Genomic DNA, 21,980 nt, shown 5'->3' on the forward strand with positions numbered 1-21,980 from the left:
TAAACATGTTGTCAGGTCAGAAAAAATCAACTCAAACGTGTATATCTTCGTGGTGTGTCATTGATCATGTCAAGAATTACACCCTTGAATTCTAGTCTCCTATCGTGAAAGTGTTATAAAATAGGTGGGATGTTGAATGTTTGTACTTTGTATGTAAATATTCCAAATAATGTTATGATAGTAAAATATGATAAAATAGGTGAACGATTAAAGGTTTGTACATAAATATTCCAAAAAAAGTTATCTTACTATTATATCCTATATGCTTTCGACTTTTGAGGTCATTTTTGTTGCATACCCTTTTTACAGCTAGTAAATGTTTCACGTGAAATGAAGTTATAATTGGATTATTTCGATGACTAAACATTTGTTGTTTGAATATTTTGTCCAAAATGTCACAAAAACAATCACATTTCGTAGCAATCCAGGACAAAATTTTCAAAATTTAGACAAAGATATGTATTGAGCTGTGGTTAAAGCATATACACCATTAATTACAATTTCAACTCATTATCTACACCACATCAAAAAAGAATTAACATTTTCTTAATCACAATGTAAAAATCTTCAAAGTTCTCAAACAAGCAATATGGTATCTTGATCTTTTTTTTTTTAACTTCCTTTTTATAAAAATACAAATTCCGTATTTCATCAACTTCCAACACGAATGTGGACAAAGAGAATCTTGCTATATCCCCGGCTTATCCTGATTTTGTCATCCGAATACCTACAAAAAAATAAAAAAAAAATAAAAAAAAATCACCATGCAAATATAAAAGAGAATAAAAAAAATAGTAAGTTTAGATTTGAGTCCTTACAAGACTTCCAATTTAAATTTGGTTACTAGCTCAACTGGAAGCCCATATGGTCCAATTACTATTGCACCATCATCCATCATCACATCATATATATTTGTGTCACATTTTCTACATCAAAAAAAAAAAAAAGTTACACTTAAATATTTAAATACCAGTTTTAGGTTTAAGGTTTAGGGTTTTTAAGATACTAATTGTGAAACTACTTGGGATAAAAACCTACTCAAATGTTCCATTCATGGAGAATTTGACCCCAAACAATATGTCAACAAGAAACTTGAGTCTCCCATTTTCTTTAACAATCTAAATATCACAATAAACAATTTGGATTAATACAATATAGAAAAAATGAAAAGTTATTCAGCATCATAAGATTTGTAACAAAAAAATAAAAATAAATGTTTGTGTTAAAATTTTGAAAAGCTAGATTTGAACTTTGTACCTGTGAGCCCATAAGACCATTAGCTGCATTCTCTATCCAACTATCCGTTTCCATCTGCAAAAATATAGTAATTTTTTTAAGGAAATTGTTTAATTTTAGTGAAATGACTTAAATACCCCCTTTTTTTTTTTTTTTTTTTTTGATATTTGATATATAATAAAATTAAAACCTGTGAACTCCAAATCATTTGCCATTCGCCTTCAATGAGTTGTTGTTCATCTTTCGTTTGATTTAACGACATAAACTCATCAATCGCCTTGCACAAAGACAAAAATTTTAGAAAAAAAAAATCTAGAAAACAAACTTCCAAGATTCGTCGAGAAGATCTGAAATGGTTACCTGAATCACTGAACGACCGGTGGAAATTGCAGAAATCAGTCTTTGCCGGGGTTCCGTTTGCTTCTGAAGAACAAACGTCGTCCCCTGCACTACACCAACGTAGATCCTGATCCTTCATGAACATGGAGTTTAAGCATTAAAAGAAACATGAACTAGGATTACCTTATTTCCTCTTGAGATACGAAGGTTTCCGGATTCCGACAAGTATGTTGTGTCTAACCAACCTTTTGCTTCGTCTCCGAGGAGTTTAAAAGGCACCGGATATGGAACTTTGAAGGGAAGAAACTTGAATGAGAATGCTGCATTATCGAAACGAAAAAGAATCCTTTTTCCATCGTTGATTGCAGCGGCAGCCTGAGTGTAAACCAATTAGATCGTGTCAACTGTCAAAACGCAACAATCGAACCTATGTGAAGAGCGAGGAATTGGTCGACAATGGCGTACCTCGACTTTAAGTTCACCTATTGAATCGGAGAATTTGACGATATTGGAGACTCGTGGATCGTTTGTTTGAAGGTAAATTTCTTGGAATACACTGAACAAGTCGACTCCGACGAATGTTCTCTACAAGAATCATGAAGGTTTGGTTAATTTTGGAGGTAAATGTTTGCATTGGATCTTCATCGGAGATGCGGTAACATGTAACCTGGATCGGGGAAGCTGTTCCAGGTCTTGTTGTGAAAATCAATTGCCATCGGCCCTCGATTAGACTCGAACTGGTCTGCAGAATTGAGCTCACACTTGAATCGGATGAATAAAACTCAAAAAAGTTTAGGGTTTTTACACTACTTACAGGATCAGGGACACCTTTAGTAGCTTCTAGAACTGTCACGGCTTGTTCGACTTCCTACACAATTCAGAAATATAATGTTATGCGATTATAAGCGATGGCAAATTTGATGATTGGAGAAGACACGCAGTGTCATAATCATAGAATTTGGTAAGTTAAACAGACAAGAGGAAGAGGGTGTTACTTTGAGTTGCTGAGGAGAAGCAGAGCGACCACGTCCTTGGATGCCAATGAGACTACTGATGAGTGAGTTCTCAGCATCACTAAACGCTTGCTGAATCTGTTGTTCGTCGACTGTAGAACACGAGATACGTCGGAGAAGACGATGCTTCAGACAATCGGATGTGGGAAATGCGATTACAGAGCGAGGTCGAATCCTTCTTTGATTGATAAAAGTAGTATCGATATGAGGCAAAGGATTGAATCGAATCCCTAGATTTGCTACGTCGAGTGAGCAAACCATTTTGAATTAAACAAAAAACTGGATTTGGAAGGGAGAAATATCGGAGATAATCGCCACAGCATCCTGAACGATAATTCTTGTTTAGTTTGCACGGTTGTGATAAAATCAGACCCCACCTATATCTAGCTTTATCATTATCATTGGCTAACAATTACTCGACTTCATGAAAAAGGTGTGTGAATGGTGATCGCTAGCTCCAAAAATATCTTTGCTCGTTTGTAATTTCTGGAGCTGGATATTGAGCTTCAGTGTCTGTTTTACTTACCATTTGGAATCGAGTTGTCAGCTCTTAGAGATGCTTTTATTATCAACAATTCTTTACACGACCCGCAACACGACACGAAATAAATGGGTTTGAGTTGAGTTTTTCAAACCGCCGACCCACCAACCCATTTATTAAACGGGTCATATATGCGTTTCTCAAAAAATAAATAGGTTGATCCGCCAATCCATTTATATTTTTAATAAAATATATATATTTTTTATATTTTTAAATATATTTATATATCAAGGATCAATATTTAATAAGTATTATATAATAAGTATTATCTATATTTGTATTAATGTTTAGTTTTACATGATTCTATAAATGTTTTTAATTTTAATTTTGATGATTAACACTTAGTCTAAAATTCAGATATGTTTGCATCAACCATCAAAAATTTATTCATGTTTAATTGTCAATTTTATTTATGGAATTTGACCCACAAACCCAAATCTGACCCACAAACTCACCAACCTGTGAACCCGTATAAATAAATGGGTTGGCGGGTCATATATGAGTTTACGTTCCAAACCCGCCAACCTGTGACTCGCCAACCCGTGACATGCATATTTAAATGGGTCGTGTTTGGGTTGACATATTTTAACCCGCCAACCCGAACACGACACGATTGTCAGGCCTAGTTTTCAATTTGTTGCAGTTTTGACAAGTTGACCGATTGACTACAGGTTGGTCGGTTGCCCAGAAGCGAAAAAAGTGACGCAAAAGACACTATATTTTCAAAATTTTGCGCTTTTAACATTAAGTTTTTAATCTTTTTCAATTTGCAACATAAATGAAATAAACATATGCAAAGACATAAACAACAAGAAAATGATGGTTCATAAAAAGTATTTCATTCCTATTTCATTTTCAAACAACGACGTTTACCACAAAAACAATATAAGTATTGAAAACATGATCACTTAAATCCCAAAGTACAACTTATTCATGATCTTGTCCCCGTGACACGTTCGATTGAAATCATAAGTTGGTTTTCATTGAGCCTCATTGGTTGTTAAAGAGAAATTGAAAGTATGTTTCCATAACTAGGAACTCTTGGTAAGTTACATAGTTATTTTTTGCAATAAACCATTTTGAAGTGGAACCAAAACTTTGACTGCATACAAAAAGCTAATGAAATAAACATCCTAACCTCTAAGTTAAAAGGATGAAAAAAATTCATTCAAATCGAGTGTGTCTTGGTAAGTTAAAAATATCTAACCTAGCGATCTTATGTTGTATTATGATTTCCATAACTAGGAACTCTTGGTAAGTTACATAGTTATTTTTTTGCAATAAACCATTTTGAAGTGGAACCAAAACTTTGACTGCATACAAAAAGCTAATGAAATAAACATCCTAACCTCTAAGTTAAAACGATGAAAAAAAAATCATTCAAATCAAGTGTGTCTTGATAAGTTAAAAATATCTAACCTAGCGATCTTATGTTGTATTATGATTTCATATATGAAAAACCAGCTTAGAAGCTCCATCGAGATCAGTGCTCTTTATGTTATTACAGGATTTTATATATGTTACTACATCAATCTTATAGGTTAGGATGTCTATTTCTTTTGCTTTCTGTGCATGGTCTAAGTTTTGGTTCCACTTCAAATGGTTTAATTATGAAAAATAGATGTGTGACTTATCAAGAGTTCCTGGTTATGAAAACCTACTTTCAATTTCCAATTTCTCTGTAACAACTAAAGAGGCTCAATGAAAACAACCTTATGATTTCAGTCGAACGTGTCACAAGAACAAGATCATGACTAAGTTGTACTTTGGGATTTATATGTTCATGTTTTCAATATCTACACTGCTTTAATTGTAACACCCAGAATCTTGAGGAACAATTGTTGGAAATAAATCCCCTTTTGAGGATTGGACACGGCGTGTTGGAGGAACCAACATGGCATGTCTAGATAAGAAGAAGCGTGACTTTCATTAAGGTCAACACGGTGTGTTGCCTCTTGGAACACGACGTGTTGACGGCTGGAATGAAAACCCTAATCTTCTGGGTTTTTCCTCCTTATTTAAAGGAATAAGGAGGCTAGGGTTTGTCCATCATCAGCCCCTCAAGCCCTGAAAGAAACCCTAATCATCTTCATCCATTTTTAGAACTAGTTTGGTGCTTTTTGAAGCTAAGAAGGAAGGAGGAGAAAGAAAGCAAAGATCAAGCAAACAAGTCCATATTCTCCACCTTGGCACTCTTCTGGACCTTTGTAAGTGTACAAAACTCGATTTTTATCATTTATAGTTGTTAGATCTTGAGTTTTGTTCCTTTATCTTATTATTCTTGAAAGATGGAATGGTTAGACCTCATAAAGTTAGTAACTTTATGAATCTCCAGGTCAAGAGGAGTTAGTAGTGTTTGGAATATGGATTATAATCAAGTTTTGATGTCATGCATAAAGATTAGGTCATGAATCCTCATTTTGACCAAATACGAGTTCAAGACATGCATTGGACATATATGTCTATAAAGCACCAACATTGGGGATGGTTTTGGTGTTTGAATCACTTCTGGAAATGATGGACTTCGAACTTGGAGGATTAAGTGCTTGTTGATTAAGCTCTTATTAAACTTTATGGATTTAGTTTTGAACTTTTTTGGGTAGTCCCAATGGATAAAGTTGGAAAATTTATCCTTCTGGACCACATTATGGACAAGATCTGAGCTTTGGAGCTCTTGGAATCGGAGAAAACAACTTAATGTATTAAGCAGTTGAAACTCGGGCGAACATGGCGTGGTGGCAAGTCAACACGACGTATGGCCAAGATTTTTCCTGACTGATTAGATGCTGGAGGAACACGGTGTGGCTAAGGGGCAACACGACATGTTTAGTCAATATGGATTATTGAATTTGACTTTGACCAGAAGTTTGATCAGGGTTAACTATGGGATATTTTGGGGCATGTTTGGGCCTTTTGGATTGTAGGTTTAGGCCTTAGTCTTGGGCCAAGCTAGATAAGGGGTAAAATGGTCTTTTTACCCTAAGTACGGATTGAAAGATATAAATTTGACTCCAATTATTAATTGAGTGTTATTTAATATTGATAGTTCGGGGGATTGTTGTAACATACACGCTCTGTTATCGTGTTATGTAATTATTAAATGTGAATAATATTGAGTGTTGAGTTGTAACAGATAGTTTTACTAGAAATGAAGTAAAACTATGTTTAGAATCACTTGGAAAATATTGGAAATCTTATGGGATTCCAATTAAAAGCCAAATAGTTAAATTTTAGCGAAAATATGAAATTTGAAATAAGTACAATTTTATTATTTAATGTTGTAAAGAATCTCGTTAGAAAAGTTTAGGCGAAAACCTCGTCGAAATCCGAGTTATAACGAAGAAGTTATGACCAATCGAAGATCCACGATAAAATCGGCAAACACTATGTCGTATAAAAAGTGAGTTTCCGATAAACTACTTTTTAGCCTTAGTGATCTAAATGAAAGTCGTAGAACTCGTTAAAATAATAAACTTTCATATAAAGAACTTTTAAATCTGACTTCGTATGAGGAGTTATGATTTTTCTAAGTTTCTGAATAGCGGTAGACAGCTAAAAACTCGAAATAAAGATCGCGATGTGTAGCCGAGACTTCGACGTGTGTACAGTGACTCCTCGCTTCCGAAGTCGTGGCGCATCCGAGGTGCGGCGCGTGTCGCCGTCCGAGCCAAGCCAGCAGGCGTCTGACCCTCGCATCCGAGCCTCGCTTGCCTTCGCTGCTTCTGCCACATGTTCTTCCTTCGGCCGAAGATCCGAGCCACATGCCTCTCCCTCGTTGCTTCGGATCCGACCCTCGTAGCTATATATAGTGGCTGCGAGATCTCCTGGGTAAACTTTGGAAATTGCGATTTTTCACCCCTTTTTCAATAGTTTTATTATTTCCACTTCCCCCGAAGCCCCAATATCATTTTTAAAGCCCGGAACACGCCCCGAAGTGCCCGAAGACCCCGAGAAATTTATCTTTTCGGTTTAAAGCTCTACCTTCGCAGAGCCGGGTTTTCGAGAAAGCTCCTGGTTTTATAGAAGTGTGACAACCCAAAGTTATTCTGTTACATTACCCCGTTACCGTTAACGGAATATTCCACTGTATAAAAATTCCGTTAATTTGAGGTCGTCAAATAAGTAAATGTTTCATTTATTTATATCTTTATGCCATTAAGTCGTGATAAGAGAAATAAAAACTCGTAATTCACATTTCCATTTAATTGGAAAAAATTAGTTTTTATTATTACGACCACTAAATCGGGTGCGACCAAAAGCCCCGTTAAACGACAGTATCGGGTAGAATATCACTGAGCTCCAACTCCCACCCATATATAAGGGGGAGTAAACTCCATTGGAGCCTTTTCCACCCTTTCTCTCTATACTCTCTCACTAGACCCGTTTTTGAGCCAAATCCGCAACCAAACGCTTCCAAATCATAAGTCCGCTTACCCTAGCTTGTGTTGGATTAGTGTCTAAGTTAGTAACCATATTTGGTATATACTTGACCCGAGTGTGCATGGTCCTTTTGGGTTGCCTTCACCAAAGCAACTTGACAAGGTAATTTGATATGAGAGAGGAGATATTATGATTTATTTATATATTATAAGAATAATATATTAAAGGAGAAATCATATTTATTTAATTAGTATTAGTCATAAATTAATTAGGAATTAATTTGGTGACTAAAAGAGATTAATTAAATAAAAGGGTATAAACTGTCAAATGTGTGATAGTTGAGTTTTGGGCTAGGAAACCTAATGGACTAAGGGGGAACGAAATTATGATGAAAGGATCATCATATTTTCGTCCAAGGCCTCACTCCATAAGGTTCCTTGGGCTGCTGTGTGGCTAAGTTGTCCATTAGGGTTTAGACTAAAACCCTAGCACCCTATAGTATAAATACATGCCCTATGCTTCAATTTAAGGCCACTTGATTCCAAGGGAACCCTAGGGCCGAAATTAGCATCATTCCCTCTTCTCTCTTAGTTGCCTTCTTGCTTCAAGGTGTTTGTGAGCCATTAGAGGCACTACAATTGTGGTGCTTGCTTTCAAGAGTTCAAGAGAGTTCAAGAGATCAAGGAAACTAGTTGTTATTGCTATATAACAACAAAGGTATGTCTACTACACTTCTATGTAATTTTCGAAAATTATAGAAGCATGCTAGGGTTTATTTTGTGTTCATAAAGTTGTATGTCTTATAGTGAAAACATAGATCCAACTAGGGTTGCATGCACACATAGGATTGTTTGTATTAAAAAACCTATCAGTGGTATCAGAGCTATTGGTTTTTTGTTTTCAATTGGATTTGATACATATTATGAATTTGACAAATTAGGGTTTATGGCAAGTAAACCCTAAGGCATGGTGATTTTCGCAAATTAGGGTTGCAAAACCCTAGTTGGCGATTTTTTGATAGGGTTCTTAAAACCTTTTTTTGCCTAGCCTCCAAATTTCGAAATTAGGGTTAAGAAACCCTAGGGATTTCGAAAATCCCTTGCCCCCCAAGATAAGATCCCAAGATTTTAGGGATTTGGATATTGCTATCTTTGTGATTATCAATTTAATTGTTTAAACTAGATAATTGAAGATCTTGTATTATCCTTTCCATATATTTAAAAAAAATACAAAAATCTAGGGGATAATATCACTTTTGATTTTATGATAAACCTTAAAGATTTAATAATTCAAATTAATTGTTTTATTTTGATAATTATTAAATCAAAGTTTTTGGTGTTTAAAATTTTAAATTAGATAGCCTTAATTTTCGAAAATTTTAAATACACATTAAGATACTAGTATTTTGAAATGCTTTAAAATACACCCTTATACAATTATGATATTATAAGATTAATTATTATATATGTATAAGAATAAGCTAGTCTTATCGCTAGTAGACCTCATTCACGAAGCCAGTCTATAAGGTGGGTATAAGGTTGCTGCCTATAAAATGGCGCTTAATGGATGTACACTCACATCTACCGCTTGCTTGACTGGTGGAGGGTCGTTAGCCGAACGGATAGGATAGGGCACTTAATTCCTCATTAAAAGTATAATGGAAATATTAAAGTAACTACATTGTTTTACAAATTCCCACTCTTAGTTACTTTAGGGTAAAATGTGAAAATGATGCTAATCCATGGAATTACACTTCGTACCCTTGTCAAACGTTGATGGAGCACGTGTGGTTAACCGGCACATTAATTTGGGGATGACATATGTAGCGAAGGGTGACTCGATGTTTGTCATAGATCAATGGAGCGTGTGTGGTTTACCGGCACATTGATTAGGTGATAGTGACATTGAGTGCACCACGTTAATTCGCATGGTTATTCACAAATTTGTTTGCGATCCTCGGCATCCCAGTCGCAAATGTGAAATGCATATCGAGATTTAAACATGCCATTGAAAAGTTCAATGAATCTCAAAGATCTAGGAGTTTTCAATACATTTAAAACCTAAATTGCTTTTTCGTTTTTCATGGTGAGAATTAGTGAATCGTCATTCACTTACCTTCAAGTTATTTACTTTTAGAGTACGGCATCCCTTTCTAAGTTGTAAATAATGTTGTTGGATCCTAGCCCTAATTTCTCATTTGGGTGTTTAATTAGGGATTCATTTCTAATCAAGCTTTGTCCCTTTCTTTTTCAGATGTCTGCTAACAACAACAACAAAAACGCTTCTGGGTCATTCTCGTTGATGAACTTGTGTCAGAAAGTGACATTTGATGGTTCAAACTTCAACGAGTGGATGAGGTACATTCGCATGATCACACGCTACGAGGACAAAGAATATGTCCTCGATGAAAAGCTTGAGAAGATCATCCCAGATGTTGCTACTCTTGAGGAACTGGCCGCCTTTGAGGCCCACGAGCGTGATGCCACGAAAGTTCACTGCATCATGCTGGCCACCATGAACCTCGAACTCCAAAAGTCCTATGAGGACATGTATCCATATGAAATGCATCAGGATTTGCTGGACAGGTATCGCCAGAGCGCGAGGCAAGAGCGCTATGAGATCATTACTAGCATGATCACCGCTAAGATGGGGAGTGGAGAATCCCTAACCTCTCATTTGCAGAAAATGCAGAGGTATGTTGATCGTCTTCTCAAACTTAATGTTAAGTTTGATGAGGATTTGGCTATTGACATAATCCTCCACTCCTTGCCCTCCTGCTACAATCAGTTTAGGATGACCTACCATATGAACAAAGAGGAGGTCTCCTTGAGCAAGCTCCAAGGACTCTTGAGGACTGCTGAGAGCAACCTCAAAGACAAATCCGTTGCACCGTCACCTGCTGTGGCCGCTTCTGTGATGGCGATAGGTCAAGGAAAGGGTAAAAAGAGGAAGGCTCCATGTAAGAGCCACCATAAGGGAAACCCCGTGATGGTTCGTCCTCAAGTGGGACCAAAGCTGGCCCCGTTAAACCCTCTTCCGATCCTAAAGAAGCAGAGTGCTTCTATTGCCACCAAAAGGGCCACTGGAAGCGAAGTTGCCCACAATATCTGCAGGACATAAGAGATGGGAAGATCAAGCCCACATTTGCAGGTATGTATTCTATTAAATCTAATAACTCATCATTTGCTACTTCATGGGTTCTTGATACAGGATGTGGTTACCACATTTGTTCTGATTTGCAGGGCCTAAAAAGAAGTAGGGAGATGGAGCATGGGAAGATGAACCTGATTATGGGAAACAGAAGATCTTCGCCTGTGACCAAAGTCGGTGTTTATTCTTTAGTGTTGAGTAATGGGTTAGGAATAGATTTAGAGAATTGCTGTTATTCGCCAGATATGGCAAGAAACATTATTTCTTTTCACAGGTTGTTTAGACAAGGTTTCAGATATTCTTTTGATAATAGTAATGGTTCTATTAATGTTTATTTGAATGGTGTCTTTTATTTCAATGCATTACCATGTAATGGGATTTATGAATCAGTGATGATTGTTGATAATTTTGGAAATAATGTTTTGAATATTGATTCGTCTACTAGTCTAGACAAAGCATGCTTGTGGCATTGTCGCCTTGGCCATGTCAACAAGAAACGCATAGCCCAACTACAAAAGGATGGAGTGTTGGAGTCATTCGACCTTAGGGACGATGACACGTGTGAGTCTTGTTTACTTGGGAAGATGACCAAGTCACCCTTTACTGGCACTTGTGAAAGGGGTGAGGGTTTATTGGATCTCATACACACCGACGTGTGTGGGCCCTTTAGATCCACCACAAGGGATGCTTGCCGCTTCTACGTGACTTTTACAGATGATTATAGCAGATATGGATATATCTACTTGATCAAGAAAAAGTCGGAAACCTTTGAAAAGTTCAAAGAGTTTAAGAATGAAGTGGAGAATCAGCTGGGCAGGAAAATCAAGATGCTTCGGTCAGATCGAGGAGGAGAGTACCTAAGTCTTGAGTTTCACGACTATCTAAAAGAATGTGGAATCGTTTCGCAATTGACGCCTCCGAGAACGCCACAATTGAATGGTGTGGCTGAGAGACGTAATCGGACCTTGTTGGACATGGTTCGTTCTATGATGAGTCGGACTTCGTTACCAATAGCTTTCTGGGGGTATGCCTTAGAGACTGCCGCCCATATACTTAACTTAGTTCCCACTAAGAAGGTTTCCAAGACTCCTCACGAGATGTGGACAGGGAAGGCTCCCTCGTTGGCACATATCAAGGTTTGGGGTTGTGAGGCTTTCGTAAGACGAGAGACTCACGACAAACTAGAACCTCGCAGTGAGAAGTGTTATTTCATCGGCTATCTGCAGAAGTCTTTTGGCTACCTTTTCTATAGACCGAGTGACAATGTTGTCTTCGTTGCTAGAAGAGGAGTTTTCCGAGAAAAGGAATTGATAGGCCAAGAAGACAGTGGGAGGGAAATTGAACTTGAAGAAATTCAAGATCAAAGCGATGAAGGAACCTCTGACACTGGCACTCAACTTGAGGAGGAAACTCCTGTTGAACCTGTTGACGTGTCCTTACCTCTTCGACGTTCCACTAGGGCTAGTGTTCCACCCCAGTTTTATGGTTTTCATATTACTACTGAAGGGGATACATTTATTAGTGATAGTACACTAGTAAATTTGGATGAACCTAGCAGCTATAAGGAAGCCATGGCAGGCCCGGAGTCTGCAAAATGGAAAGAGGCTATGGACAGCGAGATTCAGTCCATGTACGACAACCAAGTTTGGAATTTGGTTGATAATGTACCGGGTCGTAAGACAGTCGGGTGCAAGTGGATCTTCAAGAAGAAGACGGACATGGATGGGAAAGTGCATACTTATAAAGCGCGATTGGTTGCGAAGGGCTTTACTCAAACTCCCGGAGTTGACTATGATGAGACCTTCTCACCAGTTGCGAAGATAAAGTCTATTAGGGTGATGCTTGCCATAGCTGCGTTTCATGATTATGAAATATGGCAGATGGACGTGAAAATTGCTTTCCTTAATGGAAAGTTGGCTGAGGATGTCTACATGAATCAGCCAGAGGGTTTTGTCGATGTGAAGCATCCCAATAGAGTATGCAAGCTTGAGAAATCTATTTATGGATTGAAACAAGCATCTCGCAGATGGAATCTTTGTTTTGATGAGAAGGTTAAAGAGTTTGGCTTTCTGCGAAGCGAAGATGAATCTTGTGTGTATGTCAAAGCCAGTGGGAGTATAGTAAGCTTTCTCGTATTGTATGTCGACGACATACTACTCATAGGAAACGATATCCCAACCTTGCAGGAAGTCAAGTCCTGGCTTGGGAAATGTTTCGCTATGAAGGACCTCGGAGAAGCCGCTTATATTCTGGGAATAAGAATAGTAAGCAACAGGGAAAAGAGACTGATATGACTCAGTCAGGATACATACTTGGAAAAAGTGCTAAAGCGTTTTAGTATGGAAAATTCCAAGAAAGGGGAGTTGCCAATCCAAAGCAATACCAAGCTGAGTAAGACTCAGAGCCCGAGTACAGAGACAAAGATAGTTGATATGAGCCGAGTACCTTACGTTTCCGCAGTAGGCTCTATCATGTACGCTATGACTTGTACTCGCCCTGATGTGGCCTTCGCTTTAAGCATGGTCAGCAGATATCAAGGGAATCCTGGTAGAGCACATTGGATTGCAGTTAAGAATATTCTTAAGTACCTTCGGAGGACCAAGGAATGGTTTCTAGTCCTCGGTGGGAGTGATGACTTAAGAGTACGAGGGTACAGTGATGTTAGTTTTCAGACGGATCGGGATAACTTCCGATCGCAGTCGGGCTGGGTCTTTACCCTAAATGGAGGAGCAGTGACTTGGAAAAGTTCCAAGCAAGAGACCGTAGCTGATTCAACGTGCGAATCAGAGTATATTGCGGCGAGCGAAGCGTCAAAGGAGGCTATATGGTTGAAGAACTTCATTGGAGACCTTGGAGTTGTGCCATCCATAAAGGAGCCCATGGAAATTTTCTGTGATAATGAAGGAGCGGTTGCCTTAACCAAGGAACCAAGGGATCATGGCAGATCTCAACATATCGACAGGAAATACCACTTTATTAGACATCGGGTAGAAGAGGGACTCCTCGTTGTGAAGAGGGTATCGTCAGAAGATAACCCAGCAGATCCCCTTACGAAGGGACTGAGTAGGGTCAAGCATTTGCAGCACGCTAGGAGCGTAGGGCTGAAGGACGATATTAGTTTAGATTAGATAGGTAGGAAACTTGTAATAGATAATGTCATATTCAACAAATGATGATTAAATAAAGGTGTGTTATTTATAAGAAAGTTTCTATCTTGTGTTGATTATTTATCTATTGTGTCAATTTTGCATGTTTTGACTTCCTGAATAATAAGATTATTCGAACAGTTCACAATCGCTCATATGTTGGAAGTAGATATGAAGGAAGATTGTCATAAATTTGTTTGTAGATTGTCTGAAAAGTTTTAGACATAGCAAAGGTTTGCTGCAAAGTTTATGAGTGCTTATGAAATTTGTATTGAGCATTGAAATAGACCCACACTTGCTGGTATTACTTCATGAATGTTATCACAAGTGATCGCAAGATGATAATATCATATAATCTTTAAACCTAGAGATATGGTTATTGTTTGCTAGTTGATTATACATTGATAATGTGAAACCGCATCAGTAACTTGATGTTATAAAACGTATTATTGTGTGTGGTTTAACTAGTAAATGATAAAGGCATATTAGTCGACGTTTTTCTGTTCCTTTTATTCTATGAGGATAAAAGCGATATCTTGGCCACTTGATGATTTGGTTTGACTTATGTGCCGGGTCCGGTCAAGATAAAGTTGATGTGTTCAACTGAGTTCTATGTCGAACAAATCAGAGATCAAGAAATAAAGTGCTAAACAATAAGTATTGTTAGCATGATATCTAGAATAGAGGATTATGTGATCCCTTATCTAAAGGACAGATTATTGGTCAGGGTTGACAGCGGCTATTGAAAGCTACGATTGCTATCGGGTACGGAAGTCATACAAGAGATATAGTTACTAGACTTATCCAAGTGGGAGACTGTTGGATTAGTGTCTAAGTTAGTAACCATATTTGGTATATACTTGACCCGAGTGTGCATGGTCCTTTTGGGTTGCCTTCACCAAAGCAACTTGACAAGGTAATTTGATATGAGAGAGGTGATATTATGATTTATTTATATATTATAAGAATAATATATTAAAGGAGAAATCATATTTATTTAATTAGTATTAGTCATAAATTAATTAGGAATTAATTTGGTGACTAAAAGAGATTAATTAAATAAAAGGGTATAAACTGTCAAATGTGTGATAGTTGAGTTTTGGGCTAGGAAACCTAATGGACTAAGGGGGAACGAAATTATGATGAAAGGATCATCATATTTTCGTCCAAGGCCTCATTCCATAAGGTTCCTTGGGCTGCTGTGTGGCTAAGCTGTCCATTAGGGTTTAGACTAAAACCCTAGCACCCTATAGTATAAATACATGCCCTATGCTTCAATTTAAGGCCACTTGATTCCAAGGGAACCCTAGGGCCGAAATTAGCATCATTCCCTCTTCTCTCTTAGTTGCCTTCTTGCTTCAAGGTGTTTGTGAGCCATTAGAGGCACTACAATTGTGGTGCTTGCTTTCAAGAGTTCAAGAGAGTTCAAGAGATCAAGGAAACTAGTTGTTATTGCTATATAACAACAAAGGTATGTCTACTACACTTCTATGTAATTTTCGAAAATTATAGAAGCATGCTAGGGTTTATTTTGTGTTCATAAAGTTGTATGTCTTATAGTGAAAACATAGATCCAACTTGGGTTGCATGCACACATAGGATTGTTTGTATTAAAAAACCTATCAGCTTGTTCTAAACATTATGACTCATGATTATAGCTTAAAATTCGACCATTTAAGCTGTTGAAAAGGAGTTCACGGCCTAAGATCCTCCTTAGGCCGTAAACACCTTATTTGAGGCCAAAAAGACCCAAACGTGTCCCTAAAAGCTTGGAAATAAATAGAGGAATTAGCCTAAGAGTGTTTGCTCATTTATAACAATCAATTTAGGGCATAAAAGAGAGTTTACGGCCCAAGCACATGCTTAGGCCGTAAACCCCTCTAAATCATGCCAAAATGCCCCAAAAACACTCCCAAACCACCCTTAGGCTTAAGACATAATTAAGGGACTTGCTATTTCGGGTTTAGATCATTTAAACACAAGGAAATATGGGGTAACATGGAGTTTACGGCCCAAGCAAGTGCCTAGGCCGTAAACACCCCTAAACATGCTAAAATGATAGTAAATGCCTCCTAAATGGCCTTATACTTTCACTAGAAAATGCTAGGATTGAAACAAGGGCTTAAAATCAAAGAGTTGTGGGTGTATGAGAGTTCACGGCCAAGCCATAGAGCTTACGGCCGTAAACTCCCAAGGGATGGTCATTTGGACCATAAACTCTAAAGGAGTGCACACTTGGAACCCCAAACACCCCTATAGCCTTGAATAATTACTAAGAGGGTATTAGGGGCTTGAAACTTCATTAAACTCAAAGAATAAGAGTTCACGGCCGTGAACTCCCTTAGGGATGGTTCATGGGCCGTAAACTCCATAATGGTGCCCTTAAAGACCCTAAACTCACTCATGCCTGTTGGATTTGGACCTAGCAAAATTCCACTAACAAGATAGAGCCTTAAAACACACTAGAGCCCCTCACCATGAGTTTACGGCCGTAAACTCATGGGGAGTTGTCCCTGGGCCGTAAACTGAGTGTAGAGAGTTTACTCTCAGAGAGCAAACTCCATTCCTAAGCCATTTGAGCTCTTAGTTGTTACCCGGGACACCCCAAACACTTAACCAAGGTGTTTTCCGCTCTTTAGGGTGCGTATACCTATTTAATTAGTATTATATGTACTAATTGTATGTAAACATATGTTATCATATGTTGAATAGGTCACTTAGTGTGTCCAAGTCTTTACTTGACACCGAGCACCCAACCGGCGCTTTTGTCGGATCCACTTACGCCAGGTGAGTTCATACCCCTGAATGAACCTTTTAAATGTTTTTACATGTTTTATAGGGGGGAATACAAGTTAAACATGCCAGTTATCATATCAATCACATGTGATTGATCACCCACATGCACAAGATTTTACCACACTGTATACTGTTTTACCGAGTAGGATACTATGATGGTTTCAAAAGGGTTTTCATTTGTTTCAAAACTCTTACTTATATTGTTTTATCTAAATTCATTTTAAACTGGTTTATAAAGGTTCCAAGGATTTATAAAGTTTTTCAAACTTATTTTACCAAAGAATACCAAATGTGATTTTCCCTGAGTATAAAGGTTTTTTTTTCAAGGCTTTCATCGAAGTTCCCTTTTCACGACGTATACTTTTACTTATTATTTACTGCTGCTTCGCTTTTACTTATTTTATACTCCTACTTGGTAACGCTTTCACTTCTTGAAGCGCTTATACCTGTTATTGCCTCTATTTCACTTATACTGGTAGTCACTTATACCGATAGACACTCCTACTTCACCAGTTGTCGCTTCTACTTCACTTATACTTGATAACGTTTCCACTTCGTGATACACTTATACCTGCTGGACGCTTATACTTGTTCACACTCTTACTTAGTGATACGCTTCTACTTCACTTATACTTGATATCGCTTCTACTTCACTTAAACTCGATATGCTCCTACTTCACTTGTTGTCGTCTCTACTTCGTGATACACTTACTTTTGGCACGCTTATACTTCACGATTCGGTTATTCCACACTGTACACTTATACTTCACGATATGAATCCACTTGTTACACACTCAAGCGTAGTTAGATGTATGTCTATGCTTGTCTAGATGCATATAAGTAATGATTGAAGGACTTAGGAAGGCTTGTACGCCCTATTTCCTTTTCTTCGTTGAGATGTGGTCTAGTGGGATCGGATGTCCATCCGAAGGTCGTTTGATTTATTAGTTATATATTATGTACACAAGCATAGACATATGGGTTTACTTCATTCAGTTCAGTTGTGAGTCTCTACCTCTAGTTCAACACTTACGTTAGAAACCCACTATTTGGAAGTCTCTACCCACTAATTGGGATGCATCTTCAGGACACAGCCTTCTCCGTCGTCTAGTTGGTAACCAGAGTCTCCTGTAGGGAGAGCGGACATTGTGTGTATAGATCTATACGGGATTGACACCCCCGCACCCTGACTGCTAGCTACAGTCCACGGCCTACCAAGCCAAGGGGTGACAAATGTCATATTCTCAAGACGCTCGTAGGGCGTCTGGTACTCTAGTGTCGGTTAGTATGGTTACGAGTATCCCGGGTTACCTTATAATTCATGGTCTTAAGGTAACGGTATTTCACCAGCAATTTACACTGTTTGCTGGGAAACTCATTTTCAGAGTCACACTGTTATAGACCTAGCAAGTTGTATCTTTCATTTGATACTGTCTGCGGTCTGTATTCTCTGTTTTAGACCTTGCAAGTTGTATCTTTCATTTGATACTGTCTGCGGTCTGTATTCTCTGTTTTAGACCTTGCAAGTTGTATCTTTCATTTGATACTGTATGCGGTCTGTATTCACTGTTTGACCTTGCAAGATATATCTTTCATTTGATACTGTCTGCGGTCTGTATTCACTGTTTTAGACCTTACCAGTTGTACCTTTCATTTGGTACCTTCTGGGGTCTGTGTCTCCATTTGTTAGACGGAACCAGGCGTGTCATTCGTTCGATACTCTCCTGGAGTCTATGATTCCTTTGTCGTAGTCAGCAGTCCTCACTGCTGAGGCATATGTTATTCCCTGATTTCTCTTGCTTTCTTTAATAATTAAATTCGGTATTTTGATAATGATAGCGGTTAAGGGAAAACTACTTTTTACAACATAACTCCGTCCAGCCTTGGTAGAAGGATGCTGTTATTAAAGAAAATATAGGATTTTCTGGAAAGAACTCTAATACACTGTAAACTCTTAAACTACTACTTTTATTAAAGTTATTTGAATAAAAACGCCACTAAATGCTTATGAACTCACCAACATTTGTAAAAATGCTGATACTCGCTTTTCAAATAACTTGTATTCTCAGGTTAGCATTAGACAGGTACATCCCCGGAGCTGTTGATGAAGATAGCTTAGTGTCATGTCGTACTTACTTATATTTACTTGTATTACTTTGATGTATTGTAATGTAACCATGTAAAACTATTACTATTAATGCAATGTTTTGTTGTACTTTGATTACTATAATGCATGTGTTGTGATACTTGACATGACGTCATCCACCCCAGAACGTTTCCGCCGTTCCGGTTTTGGGGTGTGACAAGAAGAAAGCTATTTCTAGTAACGAAGTGCTACACAAATTACTATTTTAACCCCCGGTTATTTCAATGTGAGTTCAATATATAGGAACAACTGTATGTTATGCGTTATATATGCTATATGCTTTCCGTGATATTTTTATTCGCTATTTTGATAGCAAAGCTATACCTCTAACCTTGTGATCAGTGAAAGGACTTAGATTCATAGTGGTATTGATATGTTATTATTCCGAGTTATTTTCCCGTGTTATTGTTTTCTGCTATTTTCATACCAAAAGTAATACCTTTGACCATGTGATCAATGAAAGGACTTAGATTCACATTGGTAATTGTACGAAGCCTCTAGCCATGTAGAACATGGCCCCCGTAAGTGAATGACTTCTATTTAATGACATTGGCAGAAGATTAAACAGGGTGTGAAAACCTGAAATCTACCGAGATATTAAACAGGGCGTGAAAACCTGAAATCTACCAAAATGCTAAACAGGGCGTAAAAACCTGAAATCTATCAGAATGATTAATCCGAAATTTGTATGTCTTCTGTGTCATTTGGGCCGAAGTTTTATTAATGTATATCAAGTATTGAAATTGTTAAGTCTCATTGATGGTAAATCTTTGAATTTGATCATGAGTCGATATTGAAAGTCTGACATATGACACGCATATGCTATTGTTGTTCTTGTTCCTCTTTGCTTCTATCATATTGGTATATATATATGGCATAAGATTATATTGTATTTATTTATTGAATTCACTAAGCATTATCGTTTATCCCTCTCAATGTTTAACAATTACAGGTGATGAATATCTAGTATAGTTTTATACTGCTGAAAGATTTAGAATAGTTAATACTATTTCTCTGTATTTAATGTTCATGTATGAATATGAATAACAGATTCTTGGGTAGATATGTAATATAATAAAACTTAGTCGGTTTGTATCCAATTTTTTGTAATCACTTTATCAATATAAAATATTTTTTGTTATAAATATGCATGTAGCATGTTTTGAGGAAGTAACTTAAGAGTAATGTTGGAATAGTATGAAAGTTTGGATCTTTCATAAATACGAAAATGAGGGTCTTTCAATTATCGGACCAACTGTCAGGGATTATCAGTGTGATTCAGCAGTGCGAGGTGAGTCTCCTCACTATACCATGGTTTGAAGGCACCAATGTCGACCCTATCTGTTTACGTATTATAGGAAGACCAGGGGCGACCCTTGGTATTTGTATGAAAGACTAGTAGGTGGCACTTGGCAAATCTGTATGCAAGACCAGAGTTTGGACTCTAGCAATTTAGTAGATAAGTAGTTATAGATTGTATGCTAGTTATCTTGGTGATGCTGCATGGAAGACAAGGGTTTTGGTCCCCGACCTAACAAGGAAGACCATGATACGGCTCGTGGAATAATGGCAAGACTATAGTTGGCACATAGCACCTCCTATTGAATGTTGGATATTTATGATATGTATGACTCGTAGGTATGTACGGTATGTGGTATTTGAGGAACTTACTAAGATTTGTGCTTACAGTTGTCAGGTACTTCTGGTTCGAAAGGGAATGCTCCAACTTGATCGCAGCGCATACACCCATATTTTCCGCAACCTTGAGATTTTGGGATTGTACTATGATAATTGTTTTTAATATGAAATACCTTTAATTTTTTAGTAATGATAAATAGTGTTTTTGTTGTTTTAAAAATGAAAAAAAAAATTACCCTCATATTTTTGAACGTTCCATTAATAGTAAACTTCGTTGTTTGAAAAGGAATTATGAATGATATTTTTTTTATGAACTATTGTTTCTTTTTGTATGTCTTTGCATATGTTTATTTTAATTATGTTGCAAATTAGAGAAAATTGAAAACTTAGTGCCAATATTAGAAACTATTGCAATCTTAATGTCAAAATCGCAAAAGATTAAAAACATAGTGTCTTTTGCATCACTTTTTTTTTTTGCTTCTGACACGTCAGCAGTGGAATCGACTGACCTGAAGCCAACTGATCAATTGATAGAATTGCAACAAATTGAAAGCATAGTGACTTATTTGTAACAAAAAAACAAGGCGTCAATATATATATATATATATATATATATATATATATATATATATATATATATATATATATATATATATATGAAGTGAAAAGTTAGTGATTTTTATGTTATTTACCCTATATTGGTTATGTAGGATGCTATCGGGATCTTTTGTGTCTTTAAAACTATTGGCTTTGGCTTTAATGTGTACTTATGGACCTAGATATATATGCAAATGTGGCTGATAAAAAATTTAAGGGCTAAATCCAATTAATAACAATTTAATTTCATTCATTTGTATATTATAACATTATACTTTTGATTTTTTTTATCATATTTCAAAATTTATCTAATTTTGTCATTGTACTTCCACTTTCATTTGTAATTTTAAGGGCTAAATCCGCTAAATAACAATGTAATTTCATTCATTTGTATATTATACCATTATGGTTTTGATTTTTTATCATATTTTAAAATACATCTAATTGTGACATTGTAGTATTTTACTTCCACTTTTCTTACTAGGACATTAAAAGTCTATATAATTGTATTTGTAAAAATTGATATGATCAAAGTTTGGTTCCTATGTGTATGAAAAAAAGGAAAAGCAGTGAAATCTTATAAAGTAAAAAGAAATAGATTTTGGAGTGAGATTCAATTGTAATAGTAAAAACTGAAGTATACAAATGTGGTTGATCAAAACATCACTTTTTATAAAATGTCTTCAAGTTTTCATTTGTGGGATTTTGGAGTTGAGTGTAAAGCTCATTGTCAAACATCTTTTGTACTTATCTACTAAGATTTATTATCTACTAAGATTTAAGGCGTGTTTGAGATTATTTTTAAAATGACTTTTGACTTTTATTTTTTCTAAAAAGTTAAAAAATAACAAAAGATGTTTGGGAAATACAAAAATTCTTTTCAAATTAACTTTTTGTAAAGAATAAAAAGATGAGTTTTCAAAGTTAGAAAAGCATGACTTTTTGTGACTTTTAGTTTTTAAAAGCTAATTTACACTCAAAAGTCAAGAAATATAACC

The 21,980-nt window shown here is 36.7% G+C and overlaps 1 protein-coding gene across 1 annotated transcript; it reads right to left on the bottom strand.

The window, feature by feature from the left end:
- Positions 1 to 527: 527 nt before the first annotated feature.
- Positions 528 to 3,102, bottom strand: LOC111887872 (probable plastid-lipid-associated protein 12, chloroplastic). Its single transcript, XM_023884010.3, has 11 exons — positions 2,571 to 3,102; positions 2,390 to 2,443; positions 2,243 to 2,317; positions 2,041 to 2,160; positions 1,759 to 1,950; positions 1,597 to 1,680; positions 1,427 to 1,513; positions 1,258 to 1,311; positions 1,039 to 1,118; positions 819 to 926; positions 528 to 727 (listed from the first exon to the last, which is right to left on the bottom strand). The coding sequence occupies exons 1-11, from the start codon at positions 2,847 to 2,849 to the stop codon at positions 652 to 654; spliced, it is 1,209 nt and encodes a 402-aa protein (XP_023739778.1). The 5' UTR covers positions 2,850 to 3,102; the 3' UTR covers positions 528 to 651.
- Between the last annotated feature and the right edge of the window lie 18,878 nt (positions 3,103 to 21,980).

This window comes from Lactuca sativa, chromosome 1 (assembly GCF_002870075.4).
Source record: "Lactuca sativa cultivar Salinas chromosome 1, Lsat_Salinas_v11, whole genome shotgun sequence".
Taxonomy (NCBI): Eukaryota; Viridiplantae; Streptophyta; class Magnoliopsida; order Asterales; family Asteraceae; genus Lactuca; species Lactuca sativa.

Bases quoted from the DNA above. Each gene is read 5' to 3' on its own strand.
- LOC111887872 (XM_023884010.3), bottom strand. From the start codon at position 2,849: ATGGTTTGCTCACTCGACGTAGCAAATCTAGGGATTCGATTCAATCCT. The intron at 2,444-2,570 runs GTAACACCCTCT...TGAATTGTGTAG, and splicing joins CTTCTCCTCAGCAACTCAAA to GAAGTCGAACAAGCCGTGAC. The intron at 2,318-2,389 runs GTAAGTAGTGTA...TCAATTCTGCAG, and splicing joins CTAAAGGTGTCCCTGATCCT to ACCAGTTCGAGTCTAATCGA.